Below are 25,819 nucleotides of genomic sequence, written 5' to 3'. Positions count from 1 at the left end.
TTTAAAAAATTAAGTTGTCAATATTTTTTCAATTTTTTTTATCAAAAAAATGTTCAAAGTAAATTTCAAAATTAAAATATTTATGTATTTTTATATGGCATATAGTTTAAAAAATGATACATATATTTATATATCTTTTATTTTTGGTACTTATTAAATGAGACTTTCAACTTATATTATTTTCTAATTATTTGTATTTTAAATCATAGATCACAAAATTTGAATGTGAAACTTTTAACAGTTTTTGTAATTTATAGTCGTTTTTTAAAATTAAAAATATAATATATAAATAATTTTTTAATTTTTATTATATGGTTACTATGATTGTTTAATTTATTTTAATAGCTTAAAATATAACCAATATAATTATAATACACATTTATTTTTATCAAATTTTTATTATTCAAAATCATTAATTGTCATATATATACTTTAGCCACATTAGGCAATTTCGTAATCTTATTTAAGGAAATAATGAAACACATTAATAATGTATTTATTGTGGTTTAATGAAAAGCTTATTATATATTTAGATTGACCACCTATTTTTCTAAGGATTCTAAATATCATTCTAGTGATGACATGTGACTACAAAAAATGTTGCAATTCTTCTCAAATAATATATAAGGGATTGTGGACATATCATTTTATATATGGATTAGTAGTAATAGCATACTCTTTGGCATATTTTTTTTTATGTTAAACTGTTCTAAGTAGAAAGTTACGTATTAAATATGTTAATTTTGTGGACCATTTATTCTCAAATCACACTTTTAAACAAATCCTCTCCAGGTGTCTTTCTCGCTCGGTTGATTACACCTTTTATTATATTTTTCGAATTTTCTGTCGCTCGTGCATGTGCTATGATTGAAATCAATTAAAGTGTTTTTTTAACAATTAAATACCTCAAATAAAGTGTTAGGGCATCTCTATCTTTACTCCATTTTTTCTTTTAAAATGGAGTAAAAGTGAATATGAAATAAAGAATGTTCTAACCCAACTTTATATCTCACTCTATAATGAAATTTATTCCATAAATAGAGTAATATATTTTTTGTTTGTTCATCACTCCATTATGAAATGAGAAATGAAGTAGGGTTGGAGTAATTTTACTCTATTTTTACTTTTACTCTATTTTAAAAGAATAAATAAAGTTTCACATTTGAAATGCTCTTAGGGAAATAATACGGTAAATAAAATAATCCTAATAATGGTCAATTCTTAATGGTTGGTTCGGTGAGAATTTCTGAATCAAAAATAGAATTTAGACGTTCTGATAATCCAAAACCTTTTCTCAACAGTCCTATATTGTCAAGCACTAAGGCTGGATTTATATACATATCCAAACACAAAAATATAATATCAGTCAAAGAAATTTATTGAATGTTGGATTGTAGCAAAATGCTAAAAGCCATGAATCATGGACTTCCAGTCAATTTCACATTAAAATTCTTTTGGAATTATTTGGGAATTCATTGCATGTCTGATTTTTCATTTTTCGTTTTCATAGATTTCAGAAAGCAAGACCAATGTGCGACATGTAGTCACAGAATCAATTTCTTCGTACCAGCTTAGTATGTGATAAATTGCTCTACGTAAGTTCAATATGAGTACAAACTTAACCAATCAATAACATTAATATTATATGTTAAAAGTCTTTATCTTGAAGGTCAATAACATCACCTTGACATATTCAAGTATGAGGTTCCGTGATTCATATGAGGTAAAAAGGTCCACTTTGTACGTAACCTCCGATTGGTTTTAGAGCAGGATTATTGCAGGTGCTAAGAGGAGTGCTTAAGGGTGGGTTCCACCAAAAAAGGAGAAGCAGCGATGCCAAAAACGCCAGATCTGGCGCCGGTGCTTAAGCTGTATCGCGGGCCCCACTGACACGTGGCGGCCCGCGATTTGTTCGTTTTATTTATTTTTTTTTTTAAATCAGAGAAAAAACCAAAAAAAAAAAAATTAAGCACCCCACTTGGGGTGCTAGGGTTAAAGATGCTCTTAGTATCATGGCTTGGTTTGATTTTTAGAATGTTATACGTAAAATTACTCATCTTGGTCGGGTTTGTTGGAATTCGTGCATATGTAGTTTCGTTGATTATATGGCATCTAAATGATACATATCTGAAAACAAGTATGAATGAACATTTTGAAGAAATGGTGTAAAATAAGTCCAACATGCGAATAAGTTATGCATACTGCAAAGCAAACGCAATGATTATAAAAATTGTCTAGATAATTTTGTCTACTCTATGCTTAGGCTCCGAATGGTGACTGCGGTTTGAGCGGTGCGGGACAAGTGGTTCAACTGCAGTGCGGTTTTAACAGTTATAAAAATATATAAATATATAGTATATGTATAGATTTTTGTTACTGTTAAGTGCGGGGCGGGACAGGACGATGGTCACCATTCAAAGCCTTAATTTCATTATTCTACAAAAACATAGAAAATCCCAAGGCCAGAGAAAAAAACTGATATAATATATAAATAAACAAGAGATTTTTTTTTTTTTTGAGAAATTAATTCAACCCTCGATAGTGTTGGACCGAACAGTCCAACACTACATATTTGTTTGGGTACTGGGGGTAGACTTAGAAGAATGCCTACCCCTTAGATTTTTTTTTTTTTTTTGATCGAAAATAATCAAGAGATAAAAAATAGGGGTTACGGTCAAGAAAACGACTGTGTACTACCAACATACTCATTTGGCCATTTCGTCATAGACGAAATTTACGTCCCACCTTCCCACTTTGAGCAACATCCTACGTTTTTCTCTTCCTCCTCCTCTTCTTCTTTTTATTTTATTTGGAATTTAATTTATCTGTAACAAATGACAGGATCACTTACACCAACGGCTAAGAGTTAAGATCACAATAGTTTTGCGGAAGCATTGCAATTTAATTTGCTGGTTTATTACTTTTACATGTTTAGATATCATCCCTTGTTGTTTAGGTACCCTATTCTTTAATACATTACGATGGATGCAAAGACTATATTTATTTAAAATATGAATATGAATTTGCACTAAGAAATTAAGGAAAAAAAAATCGGTTGAAGGAAAAAACGAAAAAACAAGAATTTCAAACCAGTTGTTTTAATGGGCTACCACATAGGGGGAATCATTTTGATTTGTTTCTCAATATGCAGGAAGAGATCAGATAAAAGTAAAAGGACAAACTAGAAAGAAGTATAAGCATAGGGGCATGTGTAATAATATCATTACATTTTTATTTTAAATTGCGTACATAGCTACAATATAGAAAAGAAAAACAAAAAGGAAAAAGAGAATTAATTGGAAATGGACGAAAATGAAAAATAGGGGAATGAAGTCAAAAGGTTTGGTTTAGATACGTACGAAGGACCATTAATATAACTTTTAGGGGAAGTGAATATTAAACAACACGAAAACCGAGAAAGAAAATAAGAAACTTAAAAACAAGGGAATGATGATCCTAAGGTCAAAGCTTAGCAGTTGGCCTATTTTCATTTTTGTTATATTTATTTTAATTTGGTCTAAAGAAAAATAAAGTTAAGCTTCTTCTTATGGGTAACTCCCAAATCCCAATATGGTAATTCTTTTAAGCTATTAGGAGACTGGACAAAACAAAAGCAATTATTTTGTTTTTCGCATTTACAAAAAAAAAATTATATTTTGCAAAATTTTATATTTAAAGTTTAAATGTGTTTTTTTTTCAAAAGCAAAACTCCAAACCTAATTTTAAAACTATTTGTATTTTATAATATAGTTCTTATATTTGTGATAACTAATTTGAATTCATAAAACTTTTGTATATAACTAGAACATATATAAACATATTACAACAATATTAATTAATAAAATATAAAATTAAAATATAAAATTTTAAACAAAATAACTTAATTAATATTAAACTTCAAGCAAAATATCATATTATTCCATAAAGTGATTTTCGTAATGCATATATGATATAGTAGTGCATTTCGAAGTAAAAATAACTCTCCTCATTTTTAATTTGTAGATTAGAGATAAAAATTGTTGAAATTGGGAGATATTAAACTTGTAAATACATTAGATGAGAACAAAAAGTAAAAGAGAAACATAAAATATTGCTAAAAGTCTAACTTTTATCGATGATATTAATACTCGTGAATATATTCAATATGAACAAGAAAGAATTGTACGAAAAGACATCATCAACAAAACCATCTTCACACCAAAAAAAATTAGACAATATTTAGAAATTTTGAAGGTTCCAGATCAAACTTACACGACTATTAGTGTTGTTGCAATATTTAAATCTGTGTAATAGTTATGTCTTCATGTAATTTTTAAAAGTTTTGTTGTTAAGTTTTTTTTTGTATATTTTTGTTATCTAAATCTAGTTTTAAATATTTTAAATCTTCTTTTAAAGTTTTATTTAATTTTATGTGTAAACTTAAATTTTGAAAACAAAACTTAAAATATTTATGAGATATAATTTTTATAAAGATTAAAATAATAAACAAAAAAATATTTATGAATTATAAATGTGATGTGTAATTGTAGGAGCCAAAATACAAATAAAAATATTGTTTTTTTGGAGAGTAAAAAACTTTATATTTTTGAAGTTATAAAATATCTTTTAGAGATGCTCTAAATAAACGGTGCTGGACTACTGGTTAATATTGTAGTGGTTGTTTACACTTTTTTAATACTATAATTAAGAAAATTGTATACTTTGGAAACCATTTCTCTGGTTAGTACTTAATTAACTTCGAAGAACAACATTCTCCAACGGGAGTGGTCCATGGATTATAACACCCAAAATTCAAAAGATTTTTAGAAAGCTGTTTTATACTAATGCATGCAAAGTCAAATGTATCATAAATTTGTGTTGAATGTATTATATTCTGTTAGGTCAAAAACACATGTCACCTCAAACTATATAAAAGTATGACAACAATCCAGCTGGTTACTAATTATAAAAATAAATATCCCATCCTTCCCTTTTTTCTATTTGGTCGACTAAGAGGTTATTTGGTCGACTAGAGGTTACTTATCATATCACAATTTCTATAAAAAAATTATTTTCTTTGCCCTTTGTGCACACACATATAAAAAATAAACGTATTCATATTATACAAACACATTTCTTTTTGTTCATCCTAGACAGCCACATAAACACGTACATATAAGCACGAGTTCTTCCAAAAAGAGACAAAAGGGACTAGAAGGAAAATAGAAACATTTATCTTTTGTAAAAACAGAAAAGTTTCGTCCTTATTAATTAATCTTTAACCTTACTTCACTCGCAGAAGATCATAATTTCCTCTTAGGATTCTTATTCTTCACCATCTCTCTTCTTCTGCTTCTTCTCTTCTTCAAGAAAATAAAGAAATAGTTCAGAGAGATACAAATCAAAAGGATTAGGGTTTTTCGTGGGTTCATATCTAAATGGGTAAGTGCGGAAGGAGCAGCGACGGAGGGATTAGTGGAGTTAGGCCGTACGTACGGTCTCCGGTTCCTCGCCTGAGATGGACGCCGGAGCTTCACCGGAGCTTTGTTCATGCCGTTGATTTGCTCGGTGGTCAATACAGTCAGTCTCATCAAACCAACTTATAACTTTTTTGCTATTCTATTTTCGAAATATCTTAAGTTCGGTTCTTTTACGTTTAATTTATAAAGTTTGGATGTTTTGTTTGCAGTATATAATTATCTTATCCATATTGATTATCGTCATATCATCTTGAAGATTTAATGTTCGTGTGTTTTTGGGTTTGAATGAAACAGAAGCAACTCCAAAACTTGTTCTTAAGATAATGGATGTGAAGGGACTAACTATTTCACACGTCAAGAGCCATCTCCAGGTCAAACCAATTGATAATAACATTACCATTTTTTTTACTGTCTTCTACTGCTTTGCACCGTCACGCTGCTTTCTTCACCTGAAGTTTCAATAATTTGATTTGTTTTGTTAAATTTTATGGTAATCTGAATATCTAAAATTCTTTGTTTTTATCATACCGCAGATGTATAGAGGATCCAGACCCACTCTTCTTGGAAGACTAGGTAATAAATTTTACATATGTCTTGGTTTAAATAAGACAGCATATTAGACTTTTAATTCTAATGCATAAATTTCAACTATAGATACACATCAAAACTCTAAATGTATAAATTTATTTAAGTCTTACTAGACCATTGTCATAAATAAACATATGCTGGTGAAATGTTAGCTAACGCAAGGAAAAATAATTTGGGTATACAGTTCTTGTCACCATTCACATTAAAACTGTAATCGTAATAAATGAAAGTATCACTAGACCGTTGCCATAAATATAAAAATGCTGGTAAATATTTATTAAAACAAAGAAAAAAGAATTTGGCTATAGCCTAATAGGTAAATAGATGTTTCTTTAATTTAATGGAACGACAACGATAGGGTGAAGAGAATATTCATCATGGTCATATTAATAATGTTTTTATTATATATTTTTGGGGGACAGAAGAGAGTTCTTCATCATCTTCAAGAAGAAGAAGAAGACAGGACAATGGAGATCAGCTTCATGACAACTTGTCTGAACACGCAAGGAATGATTGTCTTTTTGGGTTTCACTCTTTTAACTTCAGGTAATTTTTATTTTTGTTTCGTTTTACTTTTTGCAAGAAATGGAAAGACAATATTAATTTGTTTCTGACAAGTGTTTTAATTTTATTCCAGAAAATAGGTGTGCTATCATACAGTTTTGTTTGAATCTGAATTGTCGAGTTTCTATAATTTTTGTTTTCTGTTTTCTTTTTCTTTGTTTGGGCGAGAAGAGAGCAGAATTTAGGGACTGATAATGATGACGATGACTTTCTTAACATCATGAACATGGCGAGAACGAAGACATTTGCAGGCAATGGCGAGTCCATCAAATTTCAGCCTCATCAGTTTTTCGAGGTATTGAATATATTTAATTTTAATGTTTCATAAATAGCCGTTACGAAAAGTAACATCATTAGTAAAAAAATATTCAAGGCTCAAAGATAAACACTCTCTAGACCATTGAACATTGGTATGGGTCAACAGTAGGGTAGGAATGGGGCTGAGTACTGAATTTTTTAAAGATACTCAATTATCGAAGACTTATTTAGTAGTAGTAAGCAGTAAGCACTAATTGTTCAATTCTTTATCATTGTAAATTATTGTAAGTAATGATCTTTAGAAAAATAAAATCATCAGATATTGGAAGCATTGGATCAGGTTAGGCTAGTTCATTGCTTTTGGAATCCTAGACATGTCTAAGATTTTTCTTTTACAATGTTGATTTATGTCGAGGAGTTACAATTTTTTTTTTTTTTTGAAAAAGAGGAGTTACAATTATTGCAATACCGAATGTTATGTTTCACATTCTCAAATACATTTGACTTGTGACGATGCAACTCATCAATCAATTTCCTCATACAATAAATGGCCTCTAAAAATTAAACTAATAAATAAAACTAGGCCCCATTTTCTGATTTTTTGATAGAGATATTTATTATGCTCCATCAACAGTCAGTCAGTACGCGACGTTCCTGCGTGAATCAATGTAGATTTTATAACCTAATCGTAATATTTTCCGATTTTATTACTTACCTAGAGTATCTGTAATAAATATGACACATTTTAAAGTTTCGATTAGCAGAAACTAAGAACTTACTTCTTTGGAACTGATTAGGCTCAGAGCATGAAGAGTAACATGGGAAACGAACACGAAGAAGAAGAACTATCGCTCTCTCTGTCGTTGAATCATCCTCCTAATCATCAACAACGTTGGAGAAGCAATACGTCATCGTCACTCAGTGAAGCAAGCGAAGCAGTCTCATCTCCTTTCACCTCCAGAGATTGTTTTGCTTCTTCGAAGATTGATCTTAATCTTAATCTCTCTTTTTCTTCTCTATTCCGTAGCTGAAGCTTTGTTCTTATGTGTCACCATGGTCCTCGGATTACATTTGTTCTTGTATGAATGAAAGTTAACGTTTCATTTGGTGAGTAGTATGTGCGCGTCAAATTCTGTTGTATTCAAGAACAAAGCTGTTGACCGCATCGTTTTGTTCCTAAAACGCGCCGTTTAGTTGTAGGCGTGTGAATTATGAGACGCATTGATTTTTGTAAAGGTTTCTTTTGCGGACGAAAATGATAAAATAAATTAACTTAAATTAATAATAACTAGAAAAAGCGCCGGATAGCTATTTGGTTAAATTTTTCAATTCGAAGGTTATTAATTTTTTGGTTTGAATTTTACTATTTTAGTTTTGACATCTATAACTGAGATCAAATTAATTTTGATATCTTATAATGATGGTCATTCGAGTTTTAGATTTGTGTCGGTTCAGGTTATTCGGTTTTCAAGTTATAGGGGTTAGGTGTTTTAGACCCGTTTATGAACCACATTTTTCGGATCAGATCAGTTCGGTTAATGTTGGGTTTGAGTCGGTGTTTTACTATCCATAAATCCATAAACCTTGAAGTGAACCAAATTAAAAAAAAGTTTGGGGTTAATTTAGGTTTAAACCCAAAAATCTGACAAAAATCCAAAAATCCCAAATTAAATCTGAAAACCTGAAAAATTAGTTAATTCATGTAATTGGTGGTTTTAGATATTTGTATTTATAAATTAAATTATATATATATATATATATATTATATTTTAGATATCCGGATACCCGTTAGTATTCGATGTGATTTTAGTTTTTCTAATTTAGAAAAATAGGACCTGTCCAGGTTATTGTAAACAGGCATGCGGGGGTTGTACATCGTAACTGATTTCGTTGAGCAGTTTCAAGAAACTTTGTTATTTAGAAAATTTTATTAATAAATTATTTTTCCTGTGGAGGTTCCTGATTCAAAACTCTCGAATGGCCTGGAATGCATTTTGATAGAAATTGAATTCATTAATTTTAAAGGCCCAAATTTAAATTCATACCTTTGTTTATATTTAGTCATGCAAAATGCCGTCTCCCGTAAGCCATGGCTAAACCATTCTTTATTTCTTATTACTCGAAGTCATCAGTCAAACTTTACAATAAAAACTGCGGGAAGTTTGTTTTTATCGAAGAAACCGTAATAAACGTTTCGAGTCAAAGACGGCCCAAAGAGACCTAAAATGCAGCTCGAAGCCCACTTACGATTTCTTAACCAAAAACCCATAAGCCTTATGATGGTTTATGCCTGGTTCGTAAGGCAAGATAAATGTCAAGTTTTCGTTGATAAATGTGAAGTTTCCGAAGATAATCACGAAGATCGGAAAAATCAGAATATCTCCATTTTTGAGCTATGACGGCTTAAGTGCAGAATAGAAAAAGCTAAAACTAACTCTGGAGGAGTATATAAGGAGTCCTAGGCGAGAGGCACAAGAGGATCCGTGATACACAGCAAACTTAGCACTTAGAACAATTTAGATAATTTTCCGTTTTTGTTATTCGAGCTTCGACTCAATTAGGTTTAGCAATTTTAGGGTTTTAGAACTAGGAATCTCGCCGACAGCTCTCGTGGTCCAGGCTCTTACCTTGTTGTAACGCTCAAACGCAAATTCAGAATAAGATCTACTTTGCTCACTCTTTTCGATTTCTTATCTTTTATTGTGTTTATTTCGTGTTCTGATTGCTTGACATGTGGTATTAGCAGATATCCGAAATTTCTGAAAAATTAGGGTTCTCCTACTTTTCTTATTTAAACAAAAATCGACAGTGCAAATTTCGGTTCCCCCAGCTATGCATAGGAGCGCAAGTTATTCAATATTAATTAATGAATACTTTTTTATAATTAAGGCGATTTGCTTTATCTAATATACCCTAGACCTTTATCATTACATATATAAATACAGAGTCGTATATCCACATCTCCTCACCACCGTCTGTTTCTCAAAACATCGTTACCAAAACATTTTCACAAGCACAAGACTCAAGGCATGCTTTAATTTCGTAGCTGATTTGAAACCTTTTAAGACAATGTGGAGTGTGAGGGTGAGTATTGTTCGATTGTGGAAGCAATACTCTGCTGGTGGTGGCCTAACCTGAAGTGGTTCTCATTGATTCTAATATAAGTTTCTACAATCTTCGCTATGTTAAATTATATTTATAATTTATTTTATAAAAATAATAATTTTATTGTCTATGTTTCGTTTTATCTTTACTTCATAATTTATTTTATATAAGTTTTAGCTTACTCTCGTAGATTCACTTCCACTAACTATAAATCAATTAAACAAAACAAATACACAAGTTTTAAAACAAATTGAAGCTTACTTTATATAGACATACACAATTTCGTTGAATCCTTTATTATATAACATGTAATATTTATTTCCATGACTTTTTATCTTCTAATACTTATAGATTCAAAGATATAATCACTTTAAGTCTCTTCATTCTATGCGGGGCGCAGATTATAACCTATTAAATAAATATTTCAAGAAATTTATTCATTTGTTATCCCAGATTTTTTTTCTTTCAAATACTGTATATGCATATATTGTAACTTTTTCTGCTAAGTTTAAACTCCTATCCGGGAATGCACTAGATGCTAGTCGGACGGTCGGGTTGGACCTAGCGCCTAAAGAGAAAATCGAGGATTAATGGAAATTATGCGGACGAAATTTTTAGATTGTTTACTATGTTATAAAACATGTTAATCTTTAATTGTGTATAACATTAATACATTTTCATGTTTAAGATTGTATAAAATACACAAATAGATTATATATGTATACAATGTTGCAGTCATTAATTTATATTAAAATTAATATAGTCACTTTCCAATAATTAATGGAATTGACTCAACAGGTTGAAGAGATCAAATTTTACCAGAGGAACTCTGGTCCGAGATTCCCATTACATCATTAATAACAACTTAAAGGGATACTTATATATAGTTTTTTTTCTTTACTTAAAGATATTTTTTTTCCATACTTATAGATATTTTTTAATTAATAGATAGTTATATAGGCTTAAAAATAAAATCTCCAAGGAGCCAAGCAAGAACATAGGAGGTGTACGATCTCCTCAAACATTTCCGAATGGATTATTTGGATCTGAAAACTTCATGTCAAGGTCCAAAGGAGGTTCATTACGGCCACCACGACCATTAACGCCAAGAAAGTCCAAAGTCCGCCTATCAGGGCCTTCGATGCTTAGATTTGCGCAAGTTCAAGAAACTTTACTGAATTATATTAAACTTGCTTGATTTACAAAGATAACAATGATGCCAATATATAGGCTACAAGAGAACGATCTAGGTCTTTGAGCTAACAGCTGTAAAGCTAAAGCAGCTAGCCAGCGCAGCATATTGACAGAAGAGCAAATGAATTGTGAATCGGGAGCTGTGAGGTTGACTCCGTACTGAGCCTCTCTGTTACAGAAGACGACAAGACTTGATCTTGTTGAGAAGATGACCGTTGATGAAGGTGGGCTCTCTCGCTCGTATTGGGCTGGGCCTTGACTCGCGTAGATCCACTAACATCCCCCCTCAAACTTTGCGTGGGATTCACTTCAACGCCAAGTTTGCTTCGAAGATGTTCAAAAGCTTTCCGTGGCAAAGGCTTTGTGAAGATATCAGCTACCTGCTTCTCAGCCGGAATGTGCCTTGTTTCAATCAATCCTAGAGCCACTTGTTCTCTAGTGTAGTGCCAATCTCGCGCAAAATGTTTTGATTTCTTGTGGAGAGCTGGATTAGTTGTCAGGTACACAGCCGATAGATTATCACACAGCATTAAGGTAGCTTGGTCTTGAGGAATGTGTAGATCACGCAAAAGCTGAGAAATCCATGTTACTTCCTGAGCTGTCTCTGCCAAGGCCCTATACTCAGCTTCCGTAGAAGAACGTGACACTGTATCCTGCCTCTTAGCCGACCACGACACCAGATTAGACCCAAGAATCGTACAAAAACCCGTAGTCGATCTCTTCGTTTCTTCACAACCTCCCTAGTCACTATCACAGTATGCCATAAGAGACAAGTCTTCACACTTCTTGATGTGTAAACCATACTCCATTGTGCCCTTCAGATATCGGAGTATGCGTTTTAACAATGCAAAGTCTGTCATTGTAGGAGCATGCATTCTTTGACATACCAAATTGACTGCATACTGAATATCAGGGCGCGTGATTAAAAGAACAAGTTTGGGGGAGTTGATATCTTGCATATTTACATTGTTTTATCCATTCATTCATAAACATTTTCATCATATAGATTAGGATTTAGACATGTTTAGGTTGCATTTTGCATACATATATCTCTATCAGGTATTTGAGTACCACATCGAGTTTCTGGAGACATTTGGGTGCATTTGGAGCTCAAAAAGGAGTGTTTAGAGTGGTCATTGGGCGAGCAAGGCATGGAGCGACCAGTCCGGAGCGACACCACCAAGTCGCTCTGACCTCCCTATTGGAGCGACCTTACCAGAGCGACAGGGAGAAGTCGCTCGCGGTTTCATCACTCGGAGACGCGAGAACGAGCCCGGAGCGACCTCCCGGAGCGACACCCCGAGGTCGCTCGCGTCTCTATGGCGAGACGACACGAAGCGAAGCCTGGAGCGACCTCTCAGAGCGACCCACTGAGGTCGCTCCCGAAGGCCGGAGCGACTTGTCGGAGCGACATGCCGAGGTCGCTCCGCGCCTATTATCTGCTCGATTTCTATTTTACTTAAGGGCCTTTTGGTCATTTCATTATGCACGTTTTACATTTCAAAAACCTATGTTTTAAACATCTTTTGTAGCCACCAGTGGCAGATTATCTTTTATCTTTTGATCTATTGAGAAATACACAAGAACTCTCTTGAGAAGTTCATCTCTTGGATTTTGATTTGTTATGATCTTGTGTTCTTGTTGATTTCTTATCTATTTCTCTACATGGTTAATCTAAAATCCAATATGGGTTTAAGAGGAATCATGGAGATTAGTGAGTAATCACCTTTTGAATTCATGGGTTAGAGAGATTAAGGGTGATTAGGTTAGTTCTAGGATGTTTTAGTGTAGATCATTCTTGTTCCTTGCTAGTAGAGTATTCATAATGCATCTTCTGAGTTGGCCACTCAAAAGTTGATCAATAGACATTTCCCACCCAAAAGGTGTTTGATGAAATGCCTGAGACAACTCTCCTAGGCTTTTAGTATACTTTGCCAAAGACATTTGTTGTTAAAGATGCTAAGATAGCTAATAGACTTGTTAGTAATGATTGCTTTCATATTATTCAACCAAAGACATTTGATGTTTGAGATATGTTAGCAAATGAGCATTCATCTAGACATAGAGCTTGCTTAGAATTGTGTCTAGGCTTAAGGTTGATAGTTTGATTGATCATTTGCCATCCTTAGTTCGATACTTGATCACCCAAGGTCTAATCCCTATGCCCATGAGTTCTCTTTTCCCTTAGTCAAGAAAGTATCATTCTGTTATTGCTTTCTAGTATTAGTAGTAGTTTAAAACTCATCTAAATCATTGGTTGCACTTAGATTAAGTGAGTACTTGCATTCTCAGTGCTTTGATATCCCTCAGAACTGGTTCGACAATCATTTATACTACAACATTTGTCTTAGGAGCCTTGAAAACTCCTAACATCAAATTGGCGCCGTTGCCGGATTCTGAGTAGATTTGAACATTGAGATTTAGTCACTTGCTTGAGACTAAGTCATTTTTATTTTCTTTTGTTACTGATTCTCTTTCTTCACCTCCCTTTAATCTACAGGTGTATGAACTTGAGGAGCAGGGGTCCATCAAACCTAGTTCCAATAGCTGCAGACATCAGAGCTTTAGAGAGAGAGTGTGCTAGAAATAGAAGAGACGAAGAGCAACAGGCTCACTTGCAGAGATTGAGTACTGATATGGGAGACATACCTCAAAACCAACAGCGAGCAGCTCGACCCATTGGCACTTACGACCGCCCCAACATTCATGGTCATAGATTGGGAATCCGAGCACCCGCTGTGGCAGCCAACAACTTTGAGATCAAATCAGGACTCCTCAACGTGATCGAGAATAACAAGTATCATGGCTTGGCTCTAGAGGATCCATTTGATCACTTGGACAGGTTTGACAGCTACTGTGGGTTGTCAAAAACCAATGGTGTGTCCGAAGATGCCTTAAAGCTCAAGCTATTCCCTTTCTCTTTGGGGGATAAGGCACGTCAGTGGGAGAAGTCTCTGCCCAGCGACTCCATCACCACTTGGGTTGACTGCAAGAAAGCATTCTTGGAGAAGTTCTTCTCTACTTCAAGAACTGCTAAGCTGAGAAACGAGATTTCCAGCTTTCAACAGAAGAACTTGGAAGGCTTCAGTGAAGCCTGGGAGAGATTCAAGGGCTACCAAGCTCAATGCCCACACCATGGCTTTTCTAAGGAGAGCTTACTGAGCACATTCTACCGTGGTGCTCTTCCTAAGTACAGAGCCAGACTGGATACAGCTAGCAATGGGTTCTTCTTGGGAGAACTGAGGAGGATGCAGAAGAGCTGGTTGACAACATGGTAAAGAGTGATGCAGTCTACAGTGGAGACCACGACAGAGGCAGTAGGACAGATGATAAGCAGACGAGGAAAGAGATCAAAGCTTTGGAAGACAAGATCGACCTACTCATTGCTGAAAAAGCAACCCAAGAGCAGCTGAAGTTTGTTGGTAACTCCAAGCAAGAAGATCCACTTGCTGTCAATGAGGTTGAGGGTTTGGAAGGTCAAGAGGAGTTGTGTTTCATTAACAACAATGGTAGCTGGTACAAAAAGGAGCCCAACTTTCAGTACAACAACTACTAACAGAAATCCTATTCCAACAACCAACAGAGTGGTTATCCGCCTAGAAATAACCAGCAAGGCAGCTATCAGCCTCAGCAAAACCCCTCGTCTGGTTCCTCTGCTCCTCAAGAGAGCAGCACTGATACCTTACTGAAACAAATCTTGGAGTCTCAGACTAGAAGTGAGAAGCAAGTTGGTTATGAGTTGAAGAACCTTCATTCCAAGATTGATGGGAGCTACAATGAGCTCAACAACAAATTCTCACACCTTGCTTCTACAGTCAGGAATTTAGAGAATCAATTTGCTTCCATGAACACTCACCAGAATCGCCAGCAAGGATCTCTACCTGGAAAGTCTGACCAAAACCCCAAGGAAGCCAAAGCTATCACCCTTAGGAGTGGTAAGCAGTTACCTCCTAAAACCCTCACCAAGGATGCTGAGAAATTAGGTGAGGGGGTTGCCATCAACATAGATGATGAAGTGGTGATTGTTGATGAGAAGATCAATGACGAGATCTTGGAGAAGATAGTGGAAGCCAAAGGTAAAGGAAAGGTTGGAGAGGACAAGAAGACAGTAAAGGATGGTGAAGTTGTTACTCCAGCAAGTGAAAGTTCTTTTGTTCCTCCTCCCTATGAACCCAAACTTCCATTCCCTGGTAGATTCAAGAAGCAGCTGCTAGAGAAATACAAAGCTCTGTTTGAGAAGCAAATGAGTGAAGCTCAGGTTGCAATGCCCATCATCGATGCTTTCATGTTGATTCCTCAATACAACAATTTCCTGAAAGATGTTGTAGCTGCAAAGAAGAAGGAGATGGAAGGCATGATGATTCTTACCCATGAGTGCAATGCCATCATCCAGAGGCTTGATGTTCCAGAGAAATTAGAGGATCCAGGAAGCTTCACACTACCTTGTGCTCTTGGACCTATGGTATTTGAGAAAAATCTCTGCGATTTGGGAGCTAGTGTCAGCTTGATGCCTTTGTCTGTTGCAAAGAAGCTTGGATTCACTCAGTACAAGAAGTGTAGACTCTCTCTGGTGTTAGCTGATCGTTCAGTGAAGTATCCTGTGGGAATCTTAGAGGACCTCCCTGTGAAGATTGGAAGGTATGAGATACCTACAGATTTTGTGGTGCTTGAGATGGGTGAGGAGGCTCAAGATCCATTGATTCTAGGAAGGCCATTCTTAGCTACAGCAGGAGCTATTGTTAATGTGAAGGAGGGCACGATTGATCTCCATTTGGGTAAAGAGAACATCCTCCACTTTGACATCAAGAGGAAAATGAGGAAACCAACTGTGTTCGGGCAAGCCTTCTACATTGAAGAGATGGGCACTCCTGCTGATGAGCACCTTGAAGAGTTACCACCTGAGGACGACGAGGAGGGAGCATCTCCCTCTACTCATTCCCTATAGAAGGTAACCCACCACACTCCCTTGTATATACCATTTCATTTTTGCATATTAGTCTTCTTTTCGGTATCTCTCTCTCTACTTGACGACACAGAGACTGTGTCACTCAAGTTTGGGGGAGGTACCAAGTATTTGATCATGTTTGCTTTAATGTTGTTTCATTGAGTCATGCATGGCATACCTATTTGCATAGATAAAAAAAAAATCAATCATTTAGTTTGCATCATTTGCATTTTTAGGAGATTCTAGAGCATATAGGTTGCATTCACTTGCATTGGGAGCAATGATTTTGAATGCCTTGTAAAGAACACTACGTTGCACTTGACTAGCTTTTGCACCTCTCAAAAAGACTTGTATGTTTCGAGCCTTGAAAACTCTTCCTGAAACTTGTTGATTGCTGAAACTCAGTCTTTGAAGCCAACTACAACCTTATTTGAACTGAACGAACTTAATGCTTCTTGCTCATGGTCCCTTGTGTACTGAGTCATGGCTATACACACTTGAGTTGTCACATCTTTTATACCAATCTTTTTTGACAAACTCTAGTGGTAGACCACTCCCAAAACCTTTTCCTCCTTTTAAGCTTTCATTGTTTGATGAGTGAGGCCTTTTTCGGAAAGTCTTACATGTGCATAATGTTGAGAGTATCGGGAACGACAATGCTTGATCTTCATTCTTGCTAGATTGGACACTCTATTGTCTAGCTATAGGTGGGGGTGAGTGTTGTGATTATGATTTGGGAGAAATGAAAAAGGAAAAGAATAGACTCTTTGTGCTTAAGTGAATTGTTTTATTGGGACCAGTATAGAAGCCTCTAGCTCAAGTTTTGAAAAGTCTTGGCCCCCAGCCTAAAAAAAAAAGGGAAAAAGAAAAACGAAAAAAAAAAGAGAAAAGAAAAAAAAAAAGAAAAAGAAAAGAAAAAGGGGGCTAGCAAAGTTGTTAGGAGCTAAGAAATATTTTGAGGTTGTGAAAAATCCCTTGTAGATTTCAAAGAGAAGGAGTTAAAGTTCTTAGGATCTTTTGGTGAGAGATGTGAGTTGGGTTTGACATTTGTGAATGATTGTGTAATTGTATGTTTGGGAAAAGGGTAGAACAATGGAGATTGAGCATTGTATGCATGAGTTGGTCCCTTTCTTAGATAAATTATGTGCAATGTCAAGGCTACTTGTTTTGAGAGTAAACCACCTTAAAGATCATATGTTTTGAACCTCTTGAATCACTTGAATAAAAGCCTTCCCTTACTCAACCAAATGACTTGGACCAACTGACCATTTGCAAGAATTCACCTGATGTTTTGTGCTTAATGAATGTGAGAGTTGGTTGATTTGAATGTGTGGATGCTTGATGATGAGTGTAAGAACAAAAAGAGTTAAGATAGGCCTAGAGAAGCTAGAGTGTAATAAGAGAGTGTGCTAGTTGTGTTTCTTTTGGCTATGTGCTCCCACCTTCAACCTCTCTCCCTATGAGTTCTAGAAAGTTCACTTGTGGACAAGTAAAAGAACAAGTTTGGGGGAGTAATTTGATGTTAGGAGTTTTCAAGGCTCCTAAGACAAATGTTGTAGTATAAATGATTGTCGAACCAGTTCTGAGGGATATCAAAGCACTGATAATGCAAGTACTCACTTAATCTAAGTGCAACCAATGATTTAGATGAGTTTTAAACTACTACTAATACTAGAAAGCAATAACAGAATGATACTTTCTTGACTAAGGGAAAAGAGAACTCATGGGCATAGGGATTAGACCTTGGGTGATCAAGTATCGAACTAAGGATGGCAAATGATCAATCAAACTATCAACCTTAAGCCTAGACACAATTCTAAGCAAGCTCTATGTCTAGATGAATGCTCATTTGCTAACATATCTCAAACATCAAATGTCTTTGGTTGAATAATATGAAAGCAATCATTACTAACAAGTCTATTAGCTATCTTAGCATCTTTAACAACAAATGTCTTTGGCAAAGTATACTAAAAGCCTAGGAGAGTTGTCTCAGGCATTTCATCAAACACCTTTTGGGTGGAAAATGTCTATTGATCAACTTTTGTGTGGCCAACTCAGAAGATGCATTATGAATACTCTACTAGTAAGGAACAAGAATGATCTACACTAAAACATCCTAGAACTAACCTAATCACCCTTAATCTCCCTAACCCATGAATTCAAAAGGTGATTACTCACTAATCTCCATGATTCCTCTTAAACCCATATTGGATTTTAGATTAACCATGTAGAGAAATAGATAAGAAATCAACAAGAACACAAGATCATAACAAATCAAAATCCAAGAGATGAACTTCTCAAGAGAGTTCTTGTGTATTTCTCAATAGATCAAAAGATAAAAGATAATCTGCCACTGGTGGCTACAAAAGATGTTTAAAACATAGGTTTTTGAAATGTAAAACGTGCATAATGAAATGACCAAAAGGCCCTTAAGTAAAATAGAAATCGAGCAGATAATAGGCGCGGAGCGACCTCGGCATGTCGCTCCGACAAGTCGCTCCGGCCTTCGGGAGCGACCTCAGTGGGTCGCTCTGAGAGGTCGCTCCAGGCTTCGCTTCGTGTCGTCTCGCCATAGAGACGCGAGCGACCTCGGGGTGTCGCTTTGGGAGGTCGCTCCGAGAGGGGCGTGAGATGCGAGCGACTTCGTGGTGTCGCTCCGGGAGGTCGCTCCGGGCTCGTTCTCGCGTCTCCGAGTGATGAAACCGCGAGCGACTTCTCCCTGTCGCTCTGGTAAGGTCGCTCCAATAGGGAGGTCAGAGCGACTTGGTGGTGTCGCTCCGGACTGGTCGCTCCATGCCTTGCTCGCCCAATGACCACTCTAAACACTCCTTTTTGAGCTCCAAATGCACCCAAATGTCTCCAGAAACTCGATGTGGTACTCAAATACCTGATAGAGACATATGTATGCAAAATGCAACCTAAACATGTCTAAATCCTAATCTATATGATGAAAATGTTTATGAATGAATGGATAAAACAATGTAAATATGCAAGATATCAGTGATGGTGAGATACTGAAGCTTACCCGCAAGGCTGCGAAAGTATGTTGGTTCAGGGAAGAGACTCCTATCTTGTGCTTCAATACGTTGAGGCAGAGGAGTGGGCATTGCGTTACAATCTGACATAGCCGTTGTGTGCAGTATCTCCTTTATATACGCCTTTTGATGAAGCATAAGATCTGCTTGACTTGTCTCCATTTCAATACCCAGGAAATAAGAAGGCCTTCCCATGTCTTTCATTGAGAACCGAGTAGATAGAGATTCAACTAACTCTTGAAGCAGACTCTCTGAACTTCCAGTTAGTAGAATGTCATCCACATATAACAGTAACACCATGAAGCTGTTGTTTCTGTTGTACGTAAACAGAGAAGGATCAGACATACTACACACAAAGCCAAAATCAATCAGATAGTTTCTGAAAGTATCAAACCACGCTCTTGGTGCTTGTTTGAGTCCATACAACGCTTTGGTGAGTTTACACACATAGTCTGGTTTCTCTGGATCTACAAACCCAGCAGGTTGATGCATATATACCGGCTCTTGTAGCTCCCCATGAAGAAAAGCACTCGATACATCTAACTGCTTGATTATCCAACTTCTGGCTGTAGCTATATTTAACATCAACCGTATGGTAGCTGTCCTGACTACCGGACTGAATGTTTCCAAATAGTCTAGTCCTTCTTCTTGAGCACATCCCTTAGCCACCAGTCTTGATCTCAGCTTCTTGACTGTACCATCAGGGTTCAGTTTTACCGTGTGAACCCATCTGTTACTTAGAATGTTCATATCTTCAGTCGGTGGCACCAAAGACCAAGTGTTCAACATGTGAATGATACGCATTTCTTGAGAAACAGCATCATTCCACCCTGGGTGCTTCATTGCCTCCGCTATATTCTTCGCTATTGCTACTGAATACTTAGGAGCAAGCAGAGCATATTTGGTATTTGGTTTATGTATCCCCGCTTTAGCTCTTGTCTGCATTGGATGAGCATTCCCCACTGGAGCAGGTTCTACTGCTGGAGGAGCATTCTCCACTGGAGCAGGTTCTACTTCTGGAGGCACTTGGTTCTGGTTATTATTGACTTCTTGATCCATAACAGCTGGTACATTCAACGGAGGAGCAGTTTGAGCCTGTGGTGCTGGAAACACCTGAGACATCCTTGGTGCCTTTACTTCTTCTCCCATTGATTTTGTCATCAACTGCCAGGCCTTTAGTAGTGATGTATCATAGCGAGGTACCAACTGCTTATACTGCTCTCTAAACGGATACAACTCTTCATCAAAGATAGCATGCCTTGTGATATAGACTTTCCCTGTTGGAGGAAAGAGACATCGATATCCCTTATGCATACTGCTATATCCTACAAACACACACTGCAGAGACTTAGGATCAAACTTGTGGTCTTGTCTATCTCTCAAGCATGGGTAACACGCTGATCCAAAGGCTCTCAATGCTTTATAACTCGGTTTCATTTTGAATAAAGCTTCAAATGGACTCTTGTTGTCTAACGCTTGTGATGGCAGAATGTTACTTATGTAACTAGCCGTGGCGAAGGCTTCAACCCACAAGTGTAGAGGTAGATGACTCTGAAACATCATAGACAGTCCCAACTCAGTGAAGTGCCGATGTCTTCTTTCAGCAAGACCGTTTTGCTCAGGAGTGTAGGGGCATGACACTCGATGCAGAATACCATTTTCTTGTAGCATTGTCCTCATCTGAGTGTTTACAAACTCTCCACCATCATCAGACTGGAACACTTTTATTTTAGTATCAAATTGTGTCTCCACCAACTTCTTAAACGCCACAAAGATTTGAAAAAACTCTGATTTATTTTTCAACGGATATAACCAAGAGAAGCGAGTACAATCATCCACTAACACTGCGTAATAACGAAACCCTTGGCTAGATAAAACAGGAGAAGGCCCCCAAAGGTCACAATGAATCCTTTCTAATGGTTGAGAAACATGAGAATGTGACTGAAAAAACTGCAATTTATGACTTTTCCCCATCTGGCAAGGCTGACAAATGTGGCTTGTTCTGCTCTTATTTATATTTATTTCCTTGCTGCTCTGAAGTTGTTGAAGAACTCTGAAGTTTGCATGACCTAGTCTGAGATGCCAGAGATCTTCAGAAGCTGCAACTTGACGATCTGAGAAGTAAGCTGCAAACTCTTCATTCTTCAACATATACAACCCCTTATTTCGAGTTCCCTTTGCCACCACTTTCTCCTGAAGGAGATCAATGATACATACACTGTTAGCATCAAAAAATACTCCACAGGGATACTCTTCACACAGTTTTGATACTGACAATAGTGACTTCTGAATATTAGGACATACGAGAACTTCATTTAGCGTTATATTACCTGAAGTAGAAGACAAAGTGGTTGAGCCAACATGGGTTATGGGTAGATAAGCTCCATCTCCCACCATAACCGCATCTGTGCCTTCATAGGGATGAACTTCTTGTAGGTTCGTAGAGGACGAAGTGATGTGAGCAGTTGCTCCAGAGTCAGGATACCACTCTCTATCGTCTGATACACGCAACGAGTTGAACGCAGCTGTGGCTGACTGATAGTTGTTGTCAAACCTGTTGTAGCACTTCAACGCCGTGTGACCAACTCTACCACAGATTTGACATGTAGGTCTCTCTCCCTGCGTGTTGTTGCCACCAGACTGATGCTGAGGAAACCCTCGACCCCGACTCGTATAGCCTCCACGTCCTCTGTACTGTCCTGATCTGCCTCTTCCTCTGTAGTTGGGGTTGTAACCCGGACCCACGTTCTGAGAGTTAAACGCCATGTGAGTGTTAACAGCAGGAGTATCTTCATATGACTTCAACTTCAGATCAAATCCTTGAACTTCAGACACCACATCATTAAACGTTGGAGCCGGGAACTTCGTCAAGGAACTTTGGATCACCGTCGTGATGGGATCAAACTCACGTCCAAGACCGTTGAGAAACCCAAAAATCTTCATGGATTCATCAATCGGTTTCCCAATAGCACTCAGTGCATCACAGATTGCCTTGAACTCCCGACAGTAGCTCGCTACCGGCTTGTCTTTTTTCACCAAAAGCTGAAGACTTCTTCTCAACGAAAACTCTCTCGAGTCTGAGCTCTTGTTGAAGTTGTCCGCCAATGAGATCCACACATCACGCGACGTAGACAGTGTGTGAACCGACCCCAGAACTTCTTCAGACAGCGTACCGAACAACCAAGATCTGATTAACTGATCAGTGCAGAACCACGCTTCGAACAAAGGATTGGGCTCTTCGACGTTCTCCATGCCGTGAAGCACCACTCGAGTCGCCGGAGGAGACACCACTGCACCATTGACAAACCCCAACAACTTCTGACTCGACAAGAGGGACTCAAACTGGGTTTTGCACAGTAGGTAGTTGCTGTCATTGAGCTTGAGTGTTACACAGCTCAAGACATGAACTTTACTGGGAAAGGGATATGGGTTCACCGGATCTGCCATACCTGTTAAGGTTAAACCTGGCTCTGATACCATGCGCAAGTTCAAGAAACTTTACTGAATTATATTAAACTTGCTTGATTTACAAAGATAACAATGATGCCAATATATAGGCTACAAGAGAACGATCTAGGTCTTTGAGCTAACAGCTGTAAAGCTAAAGCAGCTAGCCAGCGCAGCATATTGACAGAAGAGCAAATGAATTGTGAATCGGGAGCTGTGAGGTTGACTCCGTACTGAGCCTCTCTGTTACAGAAGACGACAAGACTTGATCTTGTTGAGAAGATGACCGTTGATGAAGGTGGGCTCTCTCGCTCGTATTGGGCTGGGCCTTGATTCGCGTAGATCCACTAACAAGATTGTTTCCCAAACGATGGTCGAAAATGCTGCTACCGGGCCGGCCTTGTTGACCACTTGTCGCAGCTAGAGAGTTCATTTGACCTTGAAAGTTTACATTACCACTGCCTCCAAAGTTATTAGCGGCCACACTTGACCCTCTAAGCTGAGCAGAAGGAACGTTGTTGTTGTTGATCAGACCGTGTTGGTTCATGAGATTCTGGTCGTTCCGTGCCAATAGTCCTTGGTTCGAAGGGTATTGCATGGGGAAATTAGTAGTAGGACCATGGTTAGGGTTTGTGGACTGAGGAAAAAAGTCTTCAAACTTTGGGGACGATGAACGGTTCAGATTGAAACCTGCGCCTGGAGGGGCAAAACCAGAGTTTGAGTTGTCACCAAAATGGTTGTGAGAGAGGGCAGAAGAAGCACCGCCGTGTAAGCCATCTCTGCTACTGCCATCACTTCCACCAGCGGCTGCTAACATTTCCGTGAAGCTCAAGTTAGGGTTTCCTGCTGACTCTTGTGCTAATGCCTCACAGAATGCCCTATGCGTCTCGTAACTGTCGCTTCTGCAATATTATCAATTCACCGTATTAAAAAAAAACTGCATTTGGAATAACAAATGTTAATGGCTATAGACTATTACACGTTTTTAATGTTTATATCACATTATAGTTTAACCGATTCTTATTCAATATGATTCATAATATGAACAAAACTATCAAAAGGAAAAATAAAAGATTATAGAATGGAACCAAGAAAGACGTTATATAGTTTACCTTGAGAATTTGGTACCACAAACACATCGATACTCTTTGGTACCACAAATCTTAGAGTGGGCTTTGCAATCAGATTCTACAGCGTAAAACTTATCACATTTCTCGCATTTAAACTTCTTCTCACCGTGCTTCCGGCAATAATGCTTCTTGATTCCTGTGAGGTCTCCGAGAGCACGTGACGGATCATGGTAGACGCACGTGGGCTCGGGACAAACATACACCTTCCTCCTTATTTCTTCGTCAGACTTTTGTTTCAGGTTAAATGGAAGGTTGTGTCCTCTCCTGTGAAGCTGGAGATTCTGTTGTCTTTGAAATCCTTTTTCGCATACTTCACATTGGAACCTGTTCGTCGCCATTATCTCCTCGGGAGTCAAGGCTATCACTTCAGCATCTGGACCTTATGAATCACCACAACAAATTCCATTAGCCAAGAGACAATGATATATAAGTAATTGAATAGACTAATCTTCTTGTAAAAAAAATCTAATAATATAAAATATAATCTGGTCAAATGATGATAATATTAATACTTATATTATCAATAATAACTACAAAAAATTAATTAACTCAAAGGTTATTTGGAACAACACTTCATTTATAATAACAGATGATGATAAGAGTTCAAGGTTTTTTGGAACAGTTCATTTATAACAGCATATGTTAATAAGAGGTATTTAATTTACTTGGGTTTCCTGGTTTGTTTCTTAGTCTCCTGGGTGGTGGAGAAACGGAGTTGGGACGTTGTTGATTCATTGTCATCGCCGTCTCTTCACGGTTAAAGTTGTTTGCTCCGATGGCTAAGAGGGGGAAAGACTGAGTGGAGGATGATGAAATTGTGTTGTTGTACGATGAAGACATCTTCTCAGGGTTTGCTTTTGCTTATTCTACAAAAGTCCATTAGTAAAATAATTTGTAAAATAAAGGTAGAAATGAAATATGATTTAGAATAAAACGAAAGCAGATATTTAGATGAACAAGAACACGCCACATATATAGATTGACGACACGAAAGGAAAAAAAGCCACTAGAAGACATTTACGAGTAGAGCAAATATAATTCCAAAGAGTTAGATTTCATTTGTAACTTTTTGAAAGAAGACATGTAATAAGTTGTTTTCTTTTGTACTCCTAGTGTTGAGGTGCAAAGAAGGAAACCAAGAAAAAAAGGTCAGTAAATAGCTAAAGTTTAGAGACAACGAAAGACGCCAAGTAGATGATGATGATAATGTTTGAAGGTGAAGAAGAAGAAGCCTTATGCAAATTATATTTATAAGTATACTGTATACAAATACACACCTCAAACAATCCTATCTCTCTTTTATTCTGTTGCTCTGCTCTTGAATATGTAGAAGTAAGCCTTGCAATATCTCAATATATATAGCCATAGTCCATTTCACCTTTTCTTAAAAGGACTTTTTAATACATTAATTAATTTTTGAATACGTTTCAACTCTGTAACCGTTCGGTAATTAATCATTGAAAATTAGTCGTAGATATTGAAATCATTGTTCAAACTTATCCATTGTAATTTTGACCATCATTAATTAGCTATTGTAAATATATGACATAATAACATATTATTATTTTATTTTTAAATTATTTTAGATTTTACATATTTAACGTTTTGGTTATAAAATAAAAAATAATATATATATTTGTTTCAATTATTATAAAATCATATTAAATTCACTTAGTCTTCATAGAAGTATAATATCAATTTTTTTAAATCATTATTTTCTTTTTTAAAAACTGGTTTTGAATATTTGGTTAAAACCATTTAAAAAGAAGTTTATTGTATAATTTTTTTCTTAAAATCTATCACTTCATTTAAATCATATCTTTTTGTTTTTTAAACAACTAAAACATTCACTATTTTTTATACTTTTCCTACATTGAAGGTTATACTTTAAAAGAAAATATTACTAATTTGGTTCAATCGTAATATTTAGCGTATTATTTGATATCATTTTTTATAGTTGATTATAAATGTGAGACATATATTTTAAATAATGCACAAATGGTTTAATTCGCAAAACTAAATTTTATCTAAACCGCTTTAATCGTCATTTTTAAAGAAGGAAAATACATTTATGGGGTAGAATTTTTGGAATGT

General features: G+C 36.4%; 2 protein-coding genes and 1 non-coding gene across 7 annotated transcripts; 1 reads left to right on the top strand and 2 right to left on the bottom strand.

Annotated features, from left to right (window-relative positions):
* Positions 1 to 3,943: 3,943 nt before the first annotated feature.
* On the top strand, positions 3,944 to 8,034 carry LOC103872257 (putative Myb family transcription factor At1g14600). 3 transcript variants are annotated; one of them, XM_009150592.3, is made up of 6 exons: positions 3,944 to 5,559; positions 5,754 to 5,830; positions 5,993 to 6,032; positions 6,473 to 6,593; positions 6,783 to 6,906; positions 7,667 to 8,034. In XM_009150592.3, the coding sequence occupies exons 1-6, from the start codon at positions 5,418 to 5,420 to the stop codon at positions 7,898 to 7,900; spliced, it is 738 nt and encodes a 245-aa protein (XP_009148840.1). In that variant the 5' UTR covers positions 3,944 to 5,417; the 3' UTR covers positions 7,901 to 8,034. The 3 variants fall into 3 exon arrangements, with proteins under 3 accessions (XP_009148840.1, XP_009148839.1, XP_033128036.1); XM_009150591.3 differs by having other exon boundaries at positions 6,470 to 6,593; XM_033272145.1 differs by having other exon boundaries at positions 6,470 to 6,593; positions 6,783 to 6,930; positions 7,682 to 8,034.
* A 1,540-nt stretch (positions 8,035 to 9,574) lies between these two features.
* Positions 9,575 to 25,607, bottom strand: LOC103872620 (protein indeterminate-domain 6, chloroplastic). 3 transcript variants are annotated; one of them, XM_033272140.1, is made up of 5 exons: positions 25,003 to 25,607; positions 24,391 to 24,591; positions 23,708 to 24,104; positions 22,951 to 23,497; positions 9,575 to 11,123 (listed from the first exon to the last, which is right to left on the bottom strand). In XM_033272140.1, the coding sequence occupies exons 2-5, from the start codon at positions 24,563 to 24,565 to the stop codon at positions 10,992 to 10,994; spliced, it is 1,251 nt and encodes a 416-aa protein (XP_033128031.1). In that variant the 5' UTR covers positions 24,566 to 24,591; positions 25,003 to 25,607; the 3' UTR covers positions 9,575 to 10,991. The 3 variants fall into 3 exon arrangements, with proteins under 3 accessions (XP_033128031.1, XP_033128029.1, XP_033128030.1); XM_033272138.1 differs by lacking the exon at positions 9,575 to 11,123 and having other exon boundaries at positions 22,718 to 23,497; XM_033272139.1 differs by lacking the exon at positions 9,575 to 11,123 and having other exon boundaries at positions 22,718 to 23,497; positions 24,391 to 25,607.
* On the bottom strand, positions 14,204 to 14,310 carry LOC117126371. Its single transcript, XR_004448939.1, has one exon. It is a non-coding gene; the product is annotated as a small nucleolar RNA R71 (small nucleolar RNA).
* Positions 25,608 to 25,819: the final 212 nt, after the last annotated feature.

The sequence above is a fragment of the Brassica rapa genome, chromosome A06 (genome assembly GCF_000309985.2).
Source record: "Brassica rapa cultivar Chiifu-401-42 chromosome A06, CAAS_Brap_v3.01, whole genome shotgun sequence".
Classification (NCBI taxonomy): Eukaryota; Viridiplantae; Streptophyta; class Magnoliopsida; order Brassicales; family Brassicaceae; genus Brassica; species Brassica rapa.
This window is presented reverse-complemented; position numbering and strand designations above follow the sequence as displayed.